This window comes from Aplysia californica, unplaced genomic scaffold (genome assembly GCF_000002075.1).
Source record: "Aplysia californica isolate F4 #8 unplaced genomic scaffold, AplCal3.0 scaffold00701, whole genome shotgun sequence".
In the NCBI taxonomy this organism is placed as follows: Eukaryota; Metazoa; Mollusca; class Gastropoda; order Aplysiida; family Aplysiidae; genus Aplysia; species Aplysia californica.
In genome coordinates, this window is record NW_004797971.1 from 199418 (window position 1) to 213761 (window position 14344).

Here is a 14344-nt window from a genome sequence, read left to right on the forward strand (position 1 = left end):
AAAAAAAAAAAAAAAAAAAAACCCAACAAAAAACAAACAAACACACCCCAACAAACCGACAAAAAGCAAAATAATCCCACACCTGAGCGAAAGAAAATATTGCCATAAATGAAGTGAAAACTCTGTGTAAGTAAAAAGTTAGATAAAAAAATCAAAATAAATATATGAATAAATAAATATTTATACATGTATAAATTTAATAAGCAAAAAATAAATGAATAAATACATGTGAATAAATACATGTATAAACTATAATATAAAATATCAGCGAGCAATTTTTAGTTGCGGTACAGTATTGTCATTCCGTGGGATGTTGAAATAAGAAAGGTAACATTATTGAATCCCATGTTGGTACTGTTTCCTCCCCACTTTCAGGCTGTCCGCTTCTATGGCGTTCTGCTGCCCGGCTACCTGGTCGCTGTGCTGTGCCTGCTGCTGCGCGGGGTTGTCGTGGCCCACGGCAAAGGTCAAGGTACGTTGCTCACGCGGGTGGCTGGTAGCTGCTCTGGTGAGTCGTCTGCTGCACCAGCTGCCTCGGTCTGATGTCCACTATTAATGTCCTGTCTGGTGATGTTCTTGATGATACGTGCTGGGTTATTATTGAACTGTTTCACTGAAACCTGAAGTCCAACTGTTTTGAAATTGAGTTTTTGTCTTCTTTTGTTGTTTTTCGTTCTCCAACCTGATTTTTTTTTTTGGGTCTGTCTATCTTATCATTTGCCCTGTTTCTCCATCCTCTATATTCTCCCTGTGTTTGTGAGAATGTGTGTGTTTGTGCGTGCATGCGTGTGTTTGTGTGTGTGTGTGTGTTTGTGTGTGTGTGTGTGTTTGTGTGTGTGTGTGTGTGTTTCTCGTGGCTTATTCCCCCCCTTTTCCTCCACTCTCTCTGTTTGTTTTTCTGTGTGTACGTTTGTTTGCCATATATTGACTTGGCCTTTCTTTCATTCCCTTACCTTTTCCCCCCTCTGTGTATTAAGAATTCTTTTACATTTTCTGAAATTTGTTATAAAAATCAAGTTTTCATGTATTTTGTATTAATTACAAAACAAGAGATAGCATAAGATTTCTGTGATAAATTGTAATTCTTCCTTTTTTTTTTTTTTTGTAGTGATTTTCAGTGTGATTTTCTGGAAGCAATATATTTGAAGAGCATTTGTTTTGTCAGGCATGAAGCAACAACAAACAGGGGAAGCAATTTGCGTCATTCTGAGAATCATGCGATAAATTATCAATCATGTGTATGCGTATGCCTCCAACTATTGTATCGCATTTTTATATCATATTTTTAAGACGTAGAAATACATATATATGGACAGGACATGAGGAGATATTTTAAATTTTTTTCTCTCTATCTTCAGTTGTGAGCACCAGAGAACAGTCACCTGCCGACAGCCTGATGGAGCACGCCAAGCCTTATTACATAATGCCTACTATTTTAGTCCTCAACTTTCTCATCAGGTAGTTGTTTAACATAGAGCCTCACGCCATGTAATAGCTACCGTCATGAGTCCATTGCCTGATGTTATTAAGAGTACCGAGTCCATTGGAACATTAGCTTTGTATTTGAACTAATGTACAGGATTGGGCATTTGCAAGTTTCTTTTTTAAAATCAGGGATATTTTTTTTATCACTAAGTAAAAAAAAAAGTTTGAAACTTAATAATATGTATGCAGTTTGATTAAGTTCTTGGCCACAGGATTTTATGTATACAATGTCTATGTCCAATTTGTGAAGGGTCTCTCAGTAACACTGGGATATATCTGATTGTTGGCTGACTGTTTAGTAACCGTATTATTTAATCTTTTTCATAAACTTGCTAATAGATTACATGTTGTTTGCCTTCTTTTTAGAATTGTAAGCATTTTACAGAAGTAAATAGAATTACTGTGTGTGACTTGCAGGTTTGGTCCCGTGGCAAAACTACTGACGAAATTCGGAGTTCCGGAGGATGATGCAGCCTCGTTGGCCGCCCAGAGCATCTGGTTCAAGATGTTACCACTGCTCATGTATCTGTGCTGCTGGATGACGTCGTACATGCAGGCCTTTGTAGTCTTTCACACCATGAGTGTTGTCAGCTTCTTGGGCCGCCTCTTTGCATGGTGAGGGTGGTGTTGCAATGAGGAGATATTAGAAGATCTTTTAAGCCTTAGAAAATATTTTACAGAAGAAGTCACGTCTTTGAAGGACTAGGATCATGTTGAAAGAAGCTTGAAAAAAAAATGATAGGAAAATTCAGATCAAATACACAAGAGAAAATATCGGGCATGCCTTTTGAAGGAATGAAAATTATCTCCTCTGACAAAAGTAATCAGGATGGTCGGGATGTCATTTACAAAATGGTTAAGTTGAAATTGTTTTTTCCACGCAAATCGGCAGTTGAACGAATAATGTGGTATTGCATTGTCCTGAGAACTATTCAGTGTAAACTTCTAATCCCAATCAGAAAACCCTACAAGACTCTCACAGTAGTTAATGATTTATTCATATATAATGTTGTTATGCTTTCTTTCCACTTGGATGTTCTTATTGTATGGTGTATTTGATCGAAATCCTATTCCTGTGTACTGATGTATCTCCCACTATACACTAAGTTATCATAGAAAAATGGGCTAAATATGGGAAAAATCAGTTGTCTATACAGTAAAGCACTTTCAGTGAACTGGCTGTGCAGTTTTTCAGGGGAATATTGAATTTAAAAATAAGGGAGATGAAGAAAAAGAAAATGAAAAGGAAGGTGACGGAGGAGAAAAAGATGCAGCAAAAGGTGAATAAGATGGAGGAAAGGAAAGAAAAGAAGATGAAGAAAAAGGGAAGGCATAAGAAAAAGAATCACAAAAAGAAGACAAGGAAAAAAAGAGCAAGAGCTGTATATGAATGAGCAAAACAGCAGAAAGTGAGAAAGAAGTACAGAAAGAGGAACAAATCCAGCATGGCCTATATGTTTACCCTGTTGCTACAGTAGCTCATAAGAGTTGTGTGCTTTTCCATCTACAGGTTGCCCGATGGGCTGGTGCGACTGATCTCCTCGGGCCAGCTTGTTCTCAGTGTCCTGGCCATCTCGTCCTGCCTGGTCTGTGGTTCTCTGGGCTCCTTTCTCGTCTCAAGTCTCCTCATATTCAAGGTCTGCGTCTTTACCGGTTCAACCCTCTCTGCTATATTTTCCTCTGTTGTTGTGGGTGGTTGAATAGTGCTCCAGTGTTGTCTGCTTCTTGTCCATTATTTCAATGTTGCCATTGTCTGTGTCTGTTCTTGAGGAAAATCTGCATCTATGGCCATTATGTTGATGGGCTGCTCATTTCTGCTCATTGGCATGTTGCTATGAAATAGTCCAGGTTTTCTAATGGGCGCTGCATTCAGATTTTGCAGAACTGTTTTTGCTTTACGTTTTCAAGGTTGAATGACTCAAAATTGATTGATTTAGGCATTACACAGACCTGAGACGTAATTCTTCTTTGAAAGTTGAATAAAAGTGTCCTTAAGCATTACATCCAAGAAATTTGGACAGTAAAAAAGATCGCTGTAAAGTTATCATATCACTTTTGGTTTGCTGCAACATGGTGACTCTTTTAGACCATTATTTAGTTTAGTTTAGTTAGAGACTGCTTGATCTGACAGTGTGTCGTAGGGTAAGGTTTCTTTGAAGTCTTTCAAAACAGCTCTATGTTTTATCTGAACTTCCTAACTCTGAGATTTTACTGAGCACACAATTAAAAGGGGCTACTGTGAAAAAGTATTCAGAGTTTTAAAAATCTTGATATCTATTAGTCCTGTCTGTACAAGTGCCAAAGTATGTAGTGTAGCAGTTAGACGCACTGCTATCACATGCTGGAGGTTCAAGTTCAATTCCTGTGTGGGGAGAAAGTTTTATAGAGTATTATCTTCTCAATTTTTCTGTCCAGATGGGCAGGATCAGAAGCCTGTCTTCTAAAGAATTTAAATTGTATTGAAATTTTTTATTTTTTGGGGAGGGGAGGGGGGGTGGGCGTTAAAACACCTACTGTAGTCTCCGCCTAAACGCACGGTGCTCGGGAGGCCTCCATAGCGTGTGTATATCCTGAGTGTGCGGTTACATGAACCTTTGCAAAAAGAGGCAAGGACGCAGCCCCTCTCTTTGCCTTGATATTCTTTGGGTCGATAATGTGATGACATGTGACTGTTTGGTGAAGAATAAGATTACCTGACTGCGGTTAAGAATACAAAGACGTCGAATGGGGAGGCGAAAGACAGACTCAATGTAATGATATGCACCATAAAATGTCGGGAACCAATAGCCTGAGTGAAAATTGTTGGTGATAGTCATAGAGATGGCGGTCCAGCCATATGGCTTTCCAAGCGACCGCCCCCGACCGTAAATTCATGGATGACATCAGATATATATTCAGAATTATAGATCTCTACATTCAGAGAAACATTTCTATAGTGATTCGTTGAACAAGTAGGCCTACTTGTTATAAGTTCTACGAGTGCAGCTGATTAGGCCTACTTGGCTAATCTTTAGTCCTATAGAAAGGCCTATGTAGTGTTTAATGTTTTACAGCATTCACACGTGTTGCGCATCATCATAGACCTAAATCTAGGCCTAACTAAACATTACATGCAGTCGCCCAAACACCAGTCAGAAACCGTCTCTCAAAACTGCATTTCCGGTGACCAATCAAAAAACATTTCAGTCCCCCAACTCCCCAACATTTCATCGACAAGTCCTAGACCTAGATCTATGTGTGTGAGGAAAGTTGGATATGAAAACGCTGTCCATCACTCTCTTTGTTCGGCATGAGGGCCAGTCTCACCAAAATCCGTTTTTTTTGGGCTTGTCTTATGCAAGCTGAGCGGGAGAAAATTTACCCTTGTCAAGCTTAACTTGTCAGCTTGTTTCGCGAATCAGAGAGTGCGTTTAGAGGGAGTGATCGTGCGTTTGTACCACTAAATTAAATAGTTAAAAAACCCGTCAGATGACGAAAGCGTGCGTTTGAGCGGAGCGTGCTTTTGTGTGGCGTGCGTTTAGGCGGAGACTACTGTACTGTGAAAAAAAGATATTTTTCAGTGTAAGTGTTTGATGGGTATTCTATATAGTCTGTTCCTTCTATTTCTTTTGGATTATTTCTATCATCCTAATTTTTTTTTCTTCAAAATGCAGGTTTGCTGGCTATAAACTACTAACTCCATCACCTCTTTTTGTGCGAATGGTTGGAGAGTGCTACTGCTAGGTCCTATTTCTTTCCTTTCTGTCTGTTATTTCTTTCTTCCATCTTGCCTTTTGGTTGTACCTAACTGCAGTTACTGTGTTAATGTGCTTTTTTCCTCTCTACCAATGAATATTTCTCTGAATGCTGTTGATTTGGTTGGTCCTTTGGACAGGTGTAATAGTCTGGCTGTGCACCTTCCAGGCCAAATACCTGATATCAATGAGAACAAATGTTTTATTGAGTGTCTGATTCTTTTTGGTAAGAACATTTCCCAAACAGCCTTGGATTATCTTCACAGATGAGATGGAAGAAATGTTCCTCGTAAGTTCTCTAGATTATGATGATGTGGTTTTATTTTATAACATTATAACATACTTCCTGCAGGTGCTTAGACTGATGTACATAGTGAGCCGCCAACAAGACAGCAAGGACACGCACAGAAAGCTGTCTCTCTACTTTCCCATCATGCTGATGGTCAACCTCCAGGCTCTACTCAGCATGGGACCCTTCATCATATGGGCCAAGAATGTTGCCATGTAAGGCTGACTGTCACCTTGCTGTGTGAATTATTTTATGTCTTATCAAATTGTTAATTAATAATCTTAAAATTAACTCACTTATCTCTAATCTTTTTTGAGCCGAGTATGTTCTGTGTTGTTTGTATATTTGATTAATGCAGATAGATGTGCAAATGAGGATCAAATGTATGTTTGTGAATATTTCATGTATTTCTATTGGTTCTAATACCTGACCTTATTAGAGGTTTTTAAATATATGTGGTTTCATTAAATAAATATTCATAAGTATCTATAGTAGTTCTATTATCAGGGGATTTCACGATCACCCGGCGAGTGGCGATTTATGCGAATATCCCGATACTCCCTCTTTCACGGCTCATAACTTTGTAAGTTCTTGGGCAAACATCATAAAGCCAACATGTAATGAGAGGTCTACGTGTGCTCTTTCTTTCTATATTTGTTTCAGTCGGAAGAGAAACATGTAATATTCTAGATTCATGAGTTAAAATTACAAGAGTCGTTATGCGTTCTGCCACAACTCCTGGCAGGCATATTTTGATAAATATAGAGCGTAGCGCGTTTTCGTTGGTTTGTTTGAGCGGAATTTTCCATTGAAATTCATTGTAATTGGCTGCAGAAATTACATGATTTGAAGCAGAATTGGACACTGAGCAGTTGACAATTTGTGTTATGCCTGCCTTTTCAGATAGGCGTTTATGATATAGTGTATGTGGTTTTTAAAAATCTCCCAGCATAAGTAGGTTTTATTCATTTACAGCAGATGATTGCTGTTGTTTTGGTTTGGTCAACAGAATTTGCCATGTTGTCACAGCACTTGTTACTCTATGGAAAAAGTATATGGAAATACAAATTGCTATAAATGTAAGGAAAGGACCTATTATATGCCCTTAGTTATCTCATCTTCTGTCTTTCAGGCACTGAATTTTGAATAGCACATCAGATTTTTCCTCTTTCTTTTTCCTTTTTGAAAGGGTCTTGACTTCCGTCTTTTACAGTTAGCAGTGTTGTGCTTACTGGTTGTCCTCTGGGGTCCATATCTGAAGAATTCACATGATCTAATTGCTGTGATAATGGATGATGTTAAACTGAGGCTAAGTGACCTGTCATGGCTTTCCTTTTATGATGGCCTACTGCTGTGTAAGAAAACAGTGTAAATGCACCAGCTAATTTGGAAATTATAAAAAAGAAATTATTATAGCCCATCTCTCCTCTTTGCACTGCCTGACCCTCATGTTTTAGTGCTTCTTTTTTAAATTAGAAGAAAAAAAAAGAGAGAAGTTGTCCACATGTATTTTTATGTGTAAAGAAGTCAGGAGTATGGTCACTCTTTTGTGAATATGTGTGAATGAGAGACCAGGACTGTGAGTTCTGTGATAAAAATACTTTGTATACCCACTAAACAACTGTTAGCCAGATAAGCACACCACTTTAGTAAAGGGCAAGGTGCTGCTAGCTATGGGGAGCTGTGGCATTTGTGATCATTACAAGTTGCTTGCTGTTATTTTCATATACCATGCTACCTACATGCAGCAGCTGGCAAGGTCTATTGCATCTCTTCTTCTTTGGATGTTAACACTTTGCCCCCACGGGACACCGATCGGTGATGGTAAAAAGCCGCACCTTTTCCCCTCGATCGGTGACGGTGTGATATAGCATGTACCTCATCTGTATCCTGGTCTGTGGGGATAAGTGTTGCGTGTTCTGAACGCTGCGTGGGTAGATAGTGTTTTAGGTCATCATGGTCCTTAATGGTTGAACTATACTATAATTATTATACCCGCTGTACTTTTTGGAGATTTATGTGTTCTTTTCTTTTATTGTCACTGTCGGCAACTGCAAGGACAGTTTCTCATGTGGATAAGCAGTTATGAAATAATATCACATCTCTTATTTCTCAGGACCAGAGCCTGGTTTCAGCCATTGGAGTCAGATCCCAGCCGTTATCCTTCTTTAGCTGTCACTGTTGGAGTGGTTCTCTTGCTTTATGCTGAGAATGCCACAGTCAGCAGGTGAGAGAAATTTTGTTGCTGTTTTTAGAAAATAAGAGGAGCAATCTGGCACCCAGATAAAAGTATTGAGGCTCATACAGGGTGTCCCAGTAAAAAAGATGACCCACTTAAAGGGCAATAACTTACTCATCTCAGCACTAATTTCAACATGCTCCAGGTGTTAACCATTTCTCACTAGGCAAGCTGGAATAAGCAGCTGTAATTTTTTAATTACTCTGTGACGTGTTTCTGGGTCCATTCTTTTGACCACCTGTTCAACATTTCAACTTTTCAATTTCTTTTGGGTTGTTTCTGTTGACTCTGTCAAAAAGCTCCAAAGGAAATAATAGATGGGGTTTAAGTGGGGGGGGGGGGGGAAGTATTTCTCAAACCTTCCTTTATTGCGACCATGCAAGGACCACTCTTGATGTGTGGGGTGTGGCCCCACCCTACCGGACCGGGCCACCTCAAGAGCATAACCCTTTTCTCCTCCCCAAACTTCTCCAAAATTCTCTCAGCATGTTGAAATATCCATCTAATGTGATGATTGAGGTTTTACTGTCTTCGTCCTGAAACCAGAACAGGCTGATCATGCCCTTGCAGTTGAATGCTTTTAAGAAGTAAAGTCATTCCATTTTCTCCTTTTTTTTCGATTTTGGTCAAATTTCTTAAAAACTTGAAATTTCCTGAACAGATAGATATATATATTTTTTTAACTAAGAAATTTTATATTCCCCCTGGTTGAGTTTTATGAGTTTCATATTTTGTTTGAAGTTTTTTTGAAATTGGTGCTAAGCTGACTTGACTTACTGCCCTTTAAATAAGTCCTGTTTTTATTTTAGACACCTAATACTAATAGGAATTTTCAATGATATTGTACTAAAGGTGAGTAACTTGATATATATTAACACATCATCTAGCAATATGACGACGCATAGCAACCAAATTAGATTGAAAGTTTGAAGAGTCTATCTCCAGGAAATCACTCAAAACTATATTTCAGCTGTTCATGAAAGAAAAGAAATGTTGTTATCTCAGTAGTGTTTCCCCTCTTAAGTACACATGTAGCCAAACATGAAGTGGTAAAAGACAGGCAGAGAGGGATATGTTTTTTATACTTAGATTATTATAGGATGACACAGATAATTTTGAAGGTCTGTGCACACTATTTGTATTATTTTTCTTCTCAGGAGTCAGAGTGCAGTCATTGGCTGGGTGCTGTATGCCATGACAGCCATAACCCTGCTCTATGCCATGGAGTCACTCTACAGACTACCAGCCTACATCAGCATATGTGTACTGGCTGTATCTCTGCCATATGCTGCCTCGTTTCTCATGCAAAAACTGAATGGTGAACGGCGAAAAAATGAATAGGTTTTTACTTCAATTTTTTATCATGTATTTTGGAGAAAAAATAAGTTTCCTCTTTTTTTAGTCTCTGCTGTTTTTTGTCTTTGTTGAAGGTGAGAGGATTGTTAGTTTTAAATGTGCTTCCTTATTTACTCTTTCCTTATTTTATCAAAACTAAGTCATTTTTAGTTTGTTTCAACATTTCTTTCTTCTTCTTTTGTCCTTGCTAATGAGAGCAAGATAAGTACTTGTATTTTAAAAATAATTTTATGCCTCTTTTCTCTTTGTGAACAAAAAATGAATTTGTGTTTTTGATTTATTCCTCCTGCACTCTTTCTTTCTGAGGTCTCTTAATTAGAGAAATGCTTTGACTTCTGAAAAAAAAGATATCTGATTTTGATGGAAAAAGCTTTGCAGCATCTATATTTGAAAAATGGAAGAGTAGATTTACCCTTTTCAATTTTTTAAAAAGGAAAAACAAAAATTGTATTTCCCATTCTCTTAGTCCCTCTATCTTTTTATGATCTCTTCGATAAAGCACAGAGCTATGTAGTCTTATACTTGCTCCCTTCATAGTCACTTTTTTCATGAGAAAAACCAAAACAAGTCATGTGTACTTCAAAATTTATATCAGCTGTTCTATCTCTTTGTTTCAGTTTTTTAGTAACCTTGGCAAGTATTTTTTATGTGTTATTCAAATGAACAAAGTATTTCTTTTTTATACATATCTTTCTAACTCGCCCAGTAAAGCGTACCTACTGTTACATTGCGGAAACTCACAGAGTGCTGCAAGTTACTGTTTTCCACTGCAAATGTGCTCTCAGACTCGCAGATTGAAGACATTTCCATTAGGCCAAACAATGGAAACTTGGGGGGGGGGGGGTTTGGTTACCTTAAAAGAGGTAGGGGACTGAATCATCCATCAAATGTTGATGGCCAATGAGTACAAAAACAGCATAATCATTCCAAGTGAAATAACCTGAAATCGAGCCATTTACACATGTGTGCAACTGATGTGGATGAATATTTACACATAAAATGTAGTGGCCTTTAATAGTAACTGTTATGTGGTCTATAATACAGATAGATCCTATATCCTTCTGAAACAGTAACACTTATAATTTTGTTTGCTGTAATGCACATAATTATTTTGCTGTATGTTCCTGGCGGTTCATCTTCTGGTTCCCTCCTGCTCATTGTCTCCTTTGTTGATTGTTCCCCCAAAAGTTTTTGTACTCGCATTTTTCTTGAAACATTTGAGGTGCTAGGTGGTTCTTGCCTTTTGTTATGTCTCTGTGCCTGCGTATGAGATGGGATAGGAATTTGCTTTGTTTTATGAGCTGAAAGCCAACAGTAACCTCCATTTAGTGAAATGTGGAGTTGTAGCTGCCCGTCAAGACAAAGCTTAAAGTCATTAAAAATGTCTTGGAAGTTTTGGAATTCTAGTTCTAATCTGGAATTCAACTTTGAGAATCTTAGTTTCAACTTCTTTCTAAGTGACTTTAGCTTCATAAAGATAAGGTACTTGGTGCATGGTTTTATTCATCTTGGAATATACCTCTTATGATAGATCCAGTTTTAGGAGTGATCTTTATGAAGTGTTCACAATAACATTGTTGTTACAAATGTGTTTTTTTATGCCATTGTGGGTGCTACAGGAAGAGATAAGCATATTGTATAAATTTCAATGGAAGGTTTGCTTCTTGCTCTGTCACTATTTCCACTCGTGATGAATTTGTAAAATTAGATGTGTTGGATGGCCTAGAGACTTTGTTTTTCTCTAGTCGTTTGAGCCTTCCATTGCAGTTGATTTTTTAGTTAATGTTGTTGTAATCAATTCAGCATTCTTTGACACCAACTGGATAGAAGTACTCCTTGTGGTAGAAGGTGTCAGATTTAGCCCTTTTTGAGCCAAACACTTATGCGTTCTGCTTTTCTTCACACAATACATATGCTGATAAATTGTGGGTGGAAAAGAAATACTAGTTTGTTTCTATTGCAGCACAGGGTGTAGTGCACACAGAGATACCTGTGGGAGGAGTGTATTACTTTAAAGGGTTAAGTTTGTACTTTAAGTCTTGGTAATGTAAACCGAGAATGATCAAAGTATTGAAAGTCACACATTTGTTTCCTTCCACATCGCTTTTTCTCACATCGTTTGTGAGTTGTGTTTCAAATGTGAGGAGTGTTCAGAAATCTATGTACCAAGGATGATCGTTTAAGCACACAATCCTGTAACTGATTTTCTGTGTTCCATGTGTGTGCATTATGTGTATATGCATTCCTGCCTTTTATTTATGCATTCACATCTCAATTTGGATCTTGTTATGGTAGTGGCTGAAGTATAGTGTACTTGTCTGAGAAATACCACAGTGCAATGAAACTGCACAAAAATTTGTCTTTCAGATAAGACCTACCTTTTTATTTGTGACTGGTTGTACAATGTACTTTGCCATGCTGTTTGTAATATATGTGCCTGCTGGCAGAAACTGGAATAGCAGAATGTTAGTAGAATAGTAGATATGATGAAGGACCTGTGTACATTACCTGATTACTTAAAATATAAAGCTTAGAGCTCAATGTTATTTAAAATCTATACTCCGCCACTTTCCCTTACTAAATATGCGCCTCCTAAATTATCTAAATAGTGTCGATGGGGGCATAAAACACCTACAGTTGCATTTTTTTGTGTTACTTAATGTGCACAAAGACTGTGGTAAATTGCATTTGATTCGTGCAGTGAAAATGATGACAGTGATCAATGATTAGGAGGACCTCATTATTCATGATAGCCCATTTGGCTTTGTGAAAGATCCTTTTAGGCATTTCATTTATTGGGATAATTGCTTTGCTCTTGCTTTTTCACTAATTCTATTTCACCTCCATTATGACCCTCATTGTGTCTAATGGGGCATGAAACTTTTAGATTATTATAACATGTATGTATATCCTTATGTTTGTTTATTGGCTGTGGGTTTTGTATTGGGAAAATGTAATGACCTGGAGCTATGTTGAACGTTGTTCGTCAATTCTCTTTCACATGAGGGACCAGGCTGCCCACAGAGTGTAACACATTGGAACAATTCTTTTGTTTTCTCTTTTTTATATCACATTATGAAACTGATAAATTTTTCTACGAAATACTTTTTTGGTTGCTGAAATTACTTTGATACTTCTCGGTCCTGCTGATCAACATGTAATGTGACATTCATTTTCTTTTTGATTTGCCTCATATCCCAGCTACTCTGGTGATAAGTGTTGATTGTTACATAAGCTGCACAATCATTACATGTATCTTCTTTACATGATTTCTGTTGTTTCAGTGTCCCGCTTATCTGAACTTTTTGATTTTGCTTTTGGCTTCTTGTCGTAGTTATTCTTATCTAAAATATGAACATCATTGAACATGAGTGAAAAAGAGTTTTGTAATGATCAACAGTGAGATTGTTGCTAGGAATCTTTCTACATGTCAGTCTCTTTTTACCTCATCTAAGAAAGATCTGCTAAATAGCACTATATCAGCTTTGCATTTTGGTTATTTTGTCCATCATCCTGATAAAAGTACGAAATTTTCAAGTAACTGAATGCTGTCAAGAAGGTCACCTGTCAAATATTAAATATTTTCATATGAAAAGCAAAACTGTGTTATCTTCCTCTGTGGATACATAGGCATCTGGGTATTATGTTTTGAATACTGGCAGAGTTTATACTGAAGCCAAGTTAGTTGTGAAAAGATTTGGTTTTGCGTTTTGTGCTTATTATTTCTCTTGCTTTGCATTGATATCCACCTTGTAAGATGGCAAATGTTAGTTCACGGACAGAAATTCCTCAAGGCAACAATTGAATTTTAGAAATGTTGTGGAAAAGAAAAGCTCACTGTGTCTGTAGAGGTTTTGTCATGTTAGAAATGTTCACAAGATGGCATCCAGATCAAGTTATTGTTCAAATGCCTTCTATCTGAGCTAGGTTTGAATTTGAGCATTGGGAAAAAACAACTTAAAAACAGTTTTTGACTCTCTTCCAACATAAAAGAATAAATCGGGTGTCAGTGTCTGTCCCTGCCAGACTTGCAGCCTGTTCTGGAGGAGGTCTAGCCTCATGTGTACCACATATAGTATATATATATATACATTTTGCACAATACTTTTGTGCCTACAACTTATATTGTTTTTCTTGACATTGCAAGAGGTCAGGTCTGAAAAGCAGTAGCCTGAAAAGTCCCTGAAAAGAGTTGACTGGCTCCGCTTTTAGTTTCTATTTGTAAGGATTTAGCACTGTGATGTTTTAGCTAATTGTTGTATTTGTCTCTAGTCTAAGGCCCTTGTCTCAAAAACAGAGCTGTTGATTCCGAACTTTAGAAAGTTGCCATTTGTTCAGAGCTTTAATCATGTTATTTAAAATTTAAATATAACATTGTGACTATTGATAGGCAAGTAGTCTTTTGCTAGCATGTCAAGAGATGCAATTACAATGACCTACCAGCCTGAACCCCTGCTCAGTCATACGAACATCCCAACCGAAGTGAAATCCCAGTTCATCAATAACATCTTCATACATGTGTACCAACCTTAACATACCAGAGCCAAACATGGTCTCAAAACAAGGCACAAGAAAGAAAAATTAATGCATGCGAAGTGAGGTGTCTCCACAAAACCATCATCTCCAGAAGAGACTGCATAAGAAACGAAACTGTACGTCTGCAAACCGGAATACCAGCAGTAATACAATTCACAGAGCGTCAAAGAGTCGAATAGTTTTGACATCTCATCTAACCAGAATGTCCCCGAAACAACTAGCGGCTAGGGCTTACAACACCCGAGAATCCGGTTTCAAATCAAGAGGAAGACCGAGAAAGACCTGGCTGGATGGGGTTAAAAAAGTCCTGGAACAGCATAACATATCTATCACAGACTTTACACACCTAGCACGGGACCGAAACCTGCACCTCCCCTCGACATCCAAAGGATACCAGAGGAAGGAAAAAGTAAAGTAAGCCAAGAGAGGAAAATAAGAAAAAATATGAAGAGCCTTTCCTGAAGGGGCGATGTTTTACCTCACACTGCTGAAGATTTAACCCAAGATCTAAAATGACAGATAATGTCGCATTAACTCGAATTGTACTCATCAAGCACAACGACTTTTATATCAAGGGGGAAAAATCAAGTTTTAATTTTAAAGTTTTAACATTGACTCATACATAAAGTGTTTATTGGCTTCAGAATATTTAGATACTTTCAGCTTAGCCACACCTCGCCTCTTGCAGTAAGAGGCTTACTTGAA

The 14344-nt window shown here is 37.7% G+C and overlaps 1 protein-coding gene across 2 annotated transcripts in view; it reads left to right on the forward strand.

Annotated features, from left to right (window-relative positions):
- LOC101851896 (GPI inositol-deacylase) overlaps nucleotides 1–12704 on the forward strand; it is a 66695-nt gene extending 53991 nt beyond the window's left edge. For both annotated transcript variants that reach the window (XM_005108584.3, XM_035972472.1), the window contains 7 exons: nucleotides 376–472; nucleotides 1359–1458; nucleotides 1903–2100; nucleotides 2996–3122; nucleotides 5572–5723; nucleotides 7625–7735; nucleotides 8905–12704. In XM_005108584.3, the coding sequence (XP_005108641.1) occupies nucleotides 376–472; nucleotides 1359–1458; nucleotides 1903–2100; nucleotides 2996–3122; nucleotides 5572–5723; nucleotides 7625–7735; nucleotides 8905–9088 (969 nt within the window). In that variant the 3' untranslated portion in view covers nucleotides 9089–12704. The remainder of the gene's footprint in view (nucleotides 1–375; nucleotides 473–1358; nucleotides 1459–1902; nucleotides 2101–2995; nucleotides 3123–5571; nucleotides 5724–7624; nucleotides 7736–8904) is intronic.
- The last annotated feature ends 1640 nt before the right edge of the window (nucleotides 12705–14344 follow it).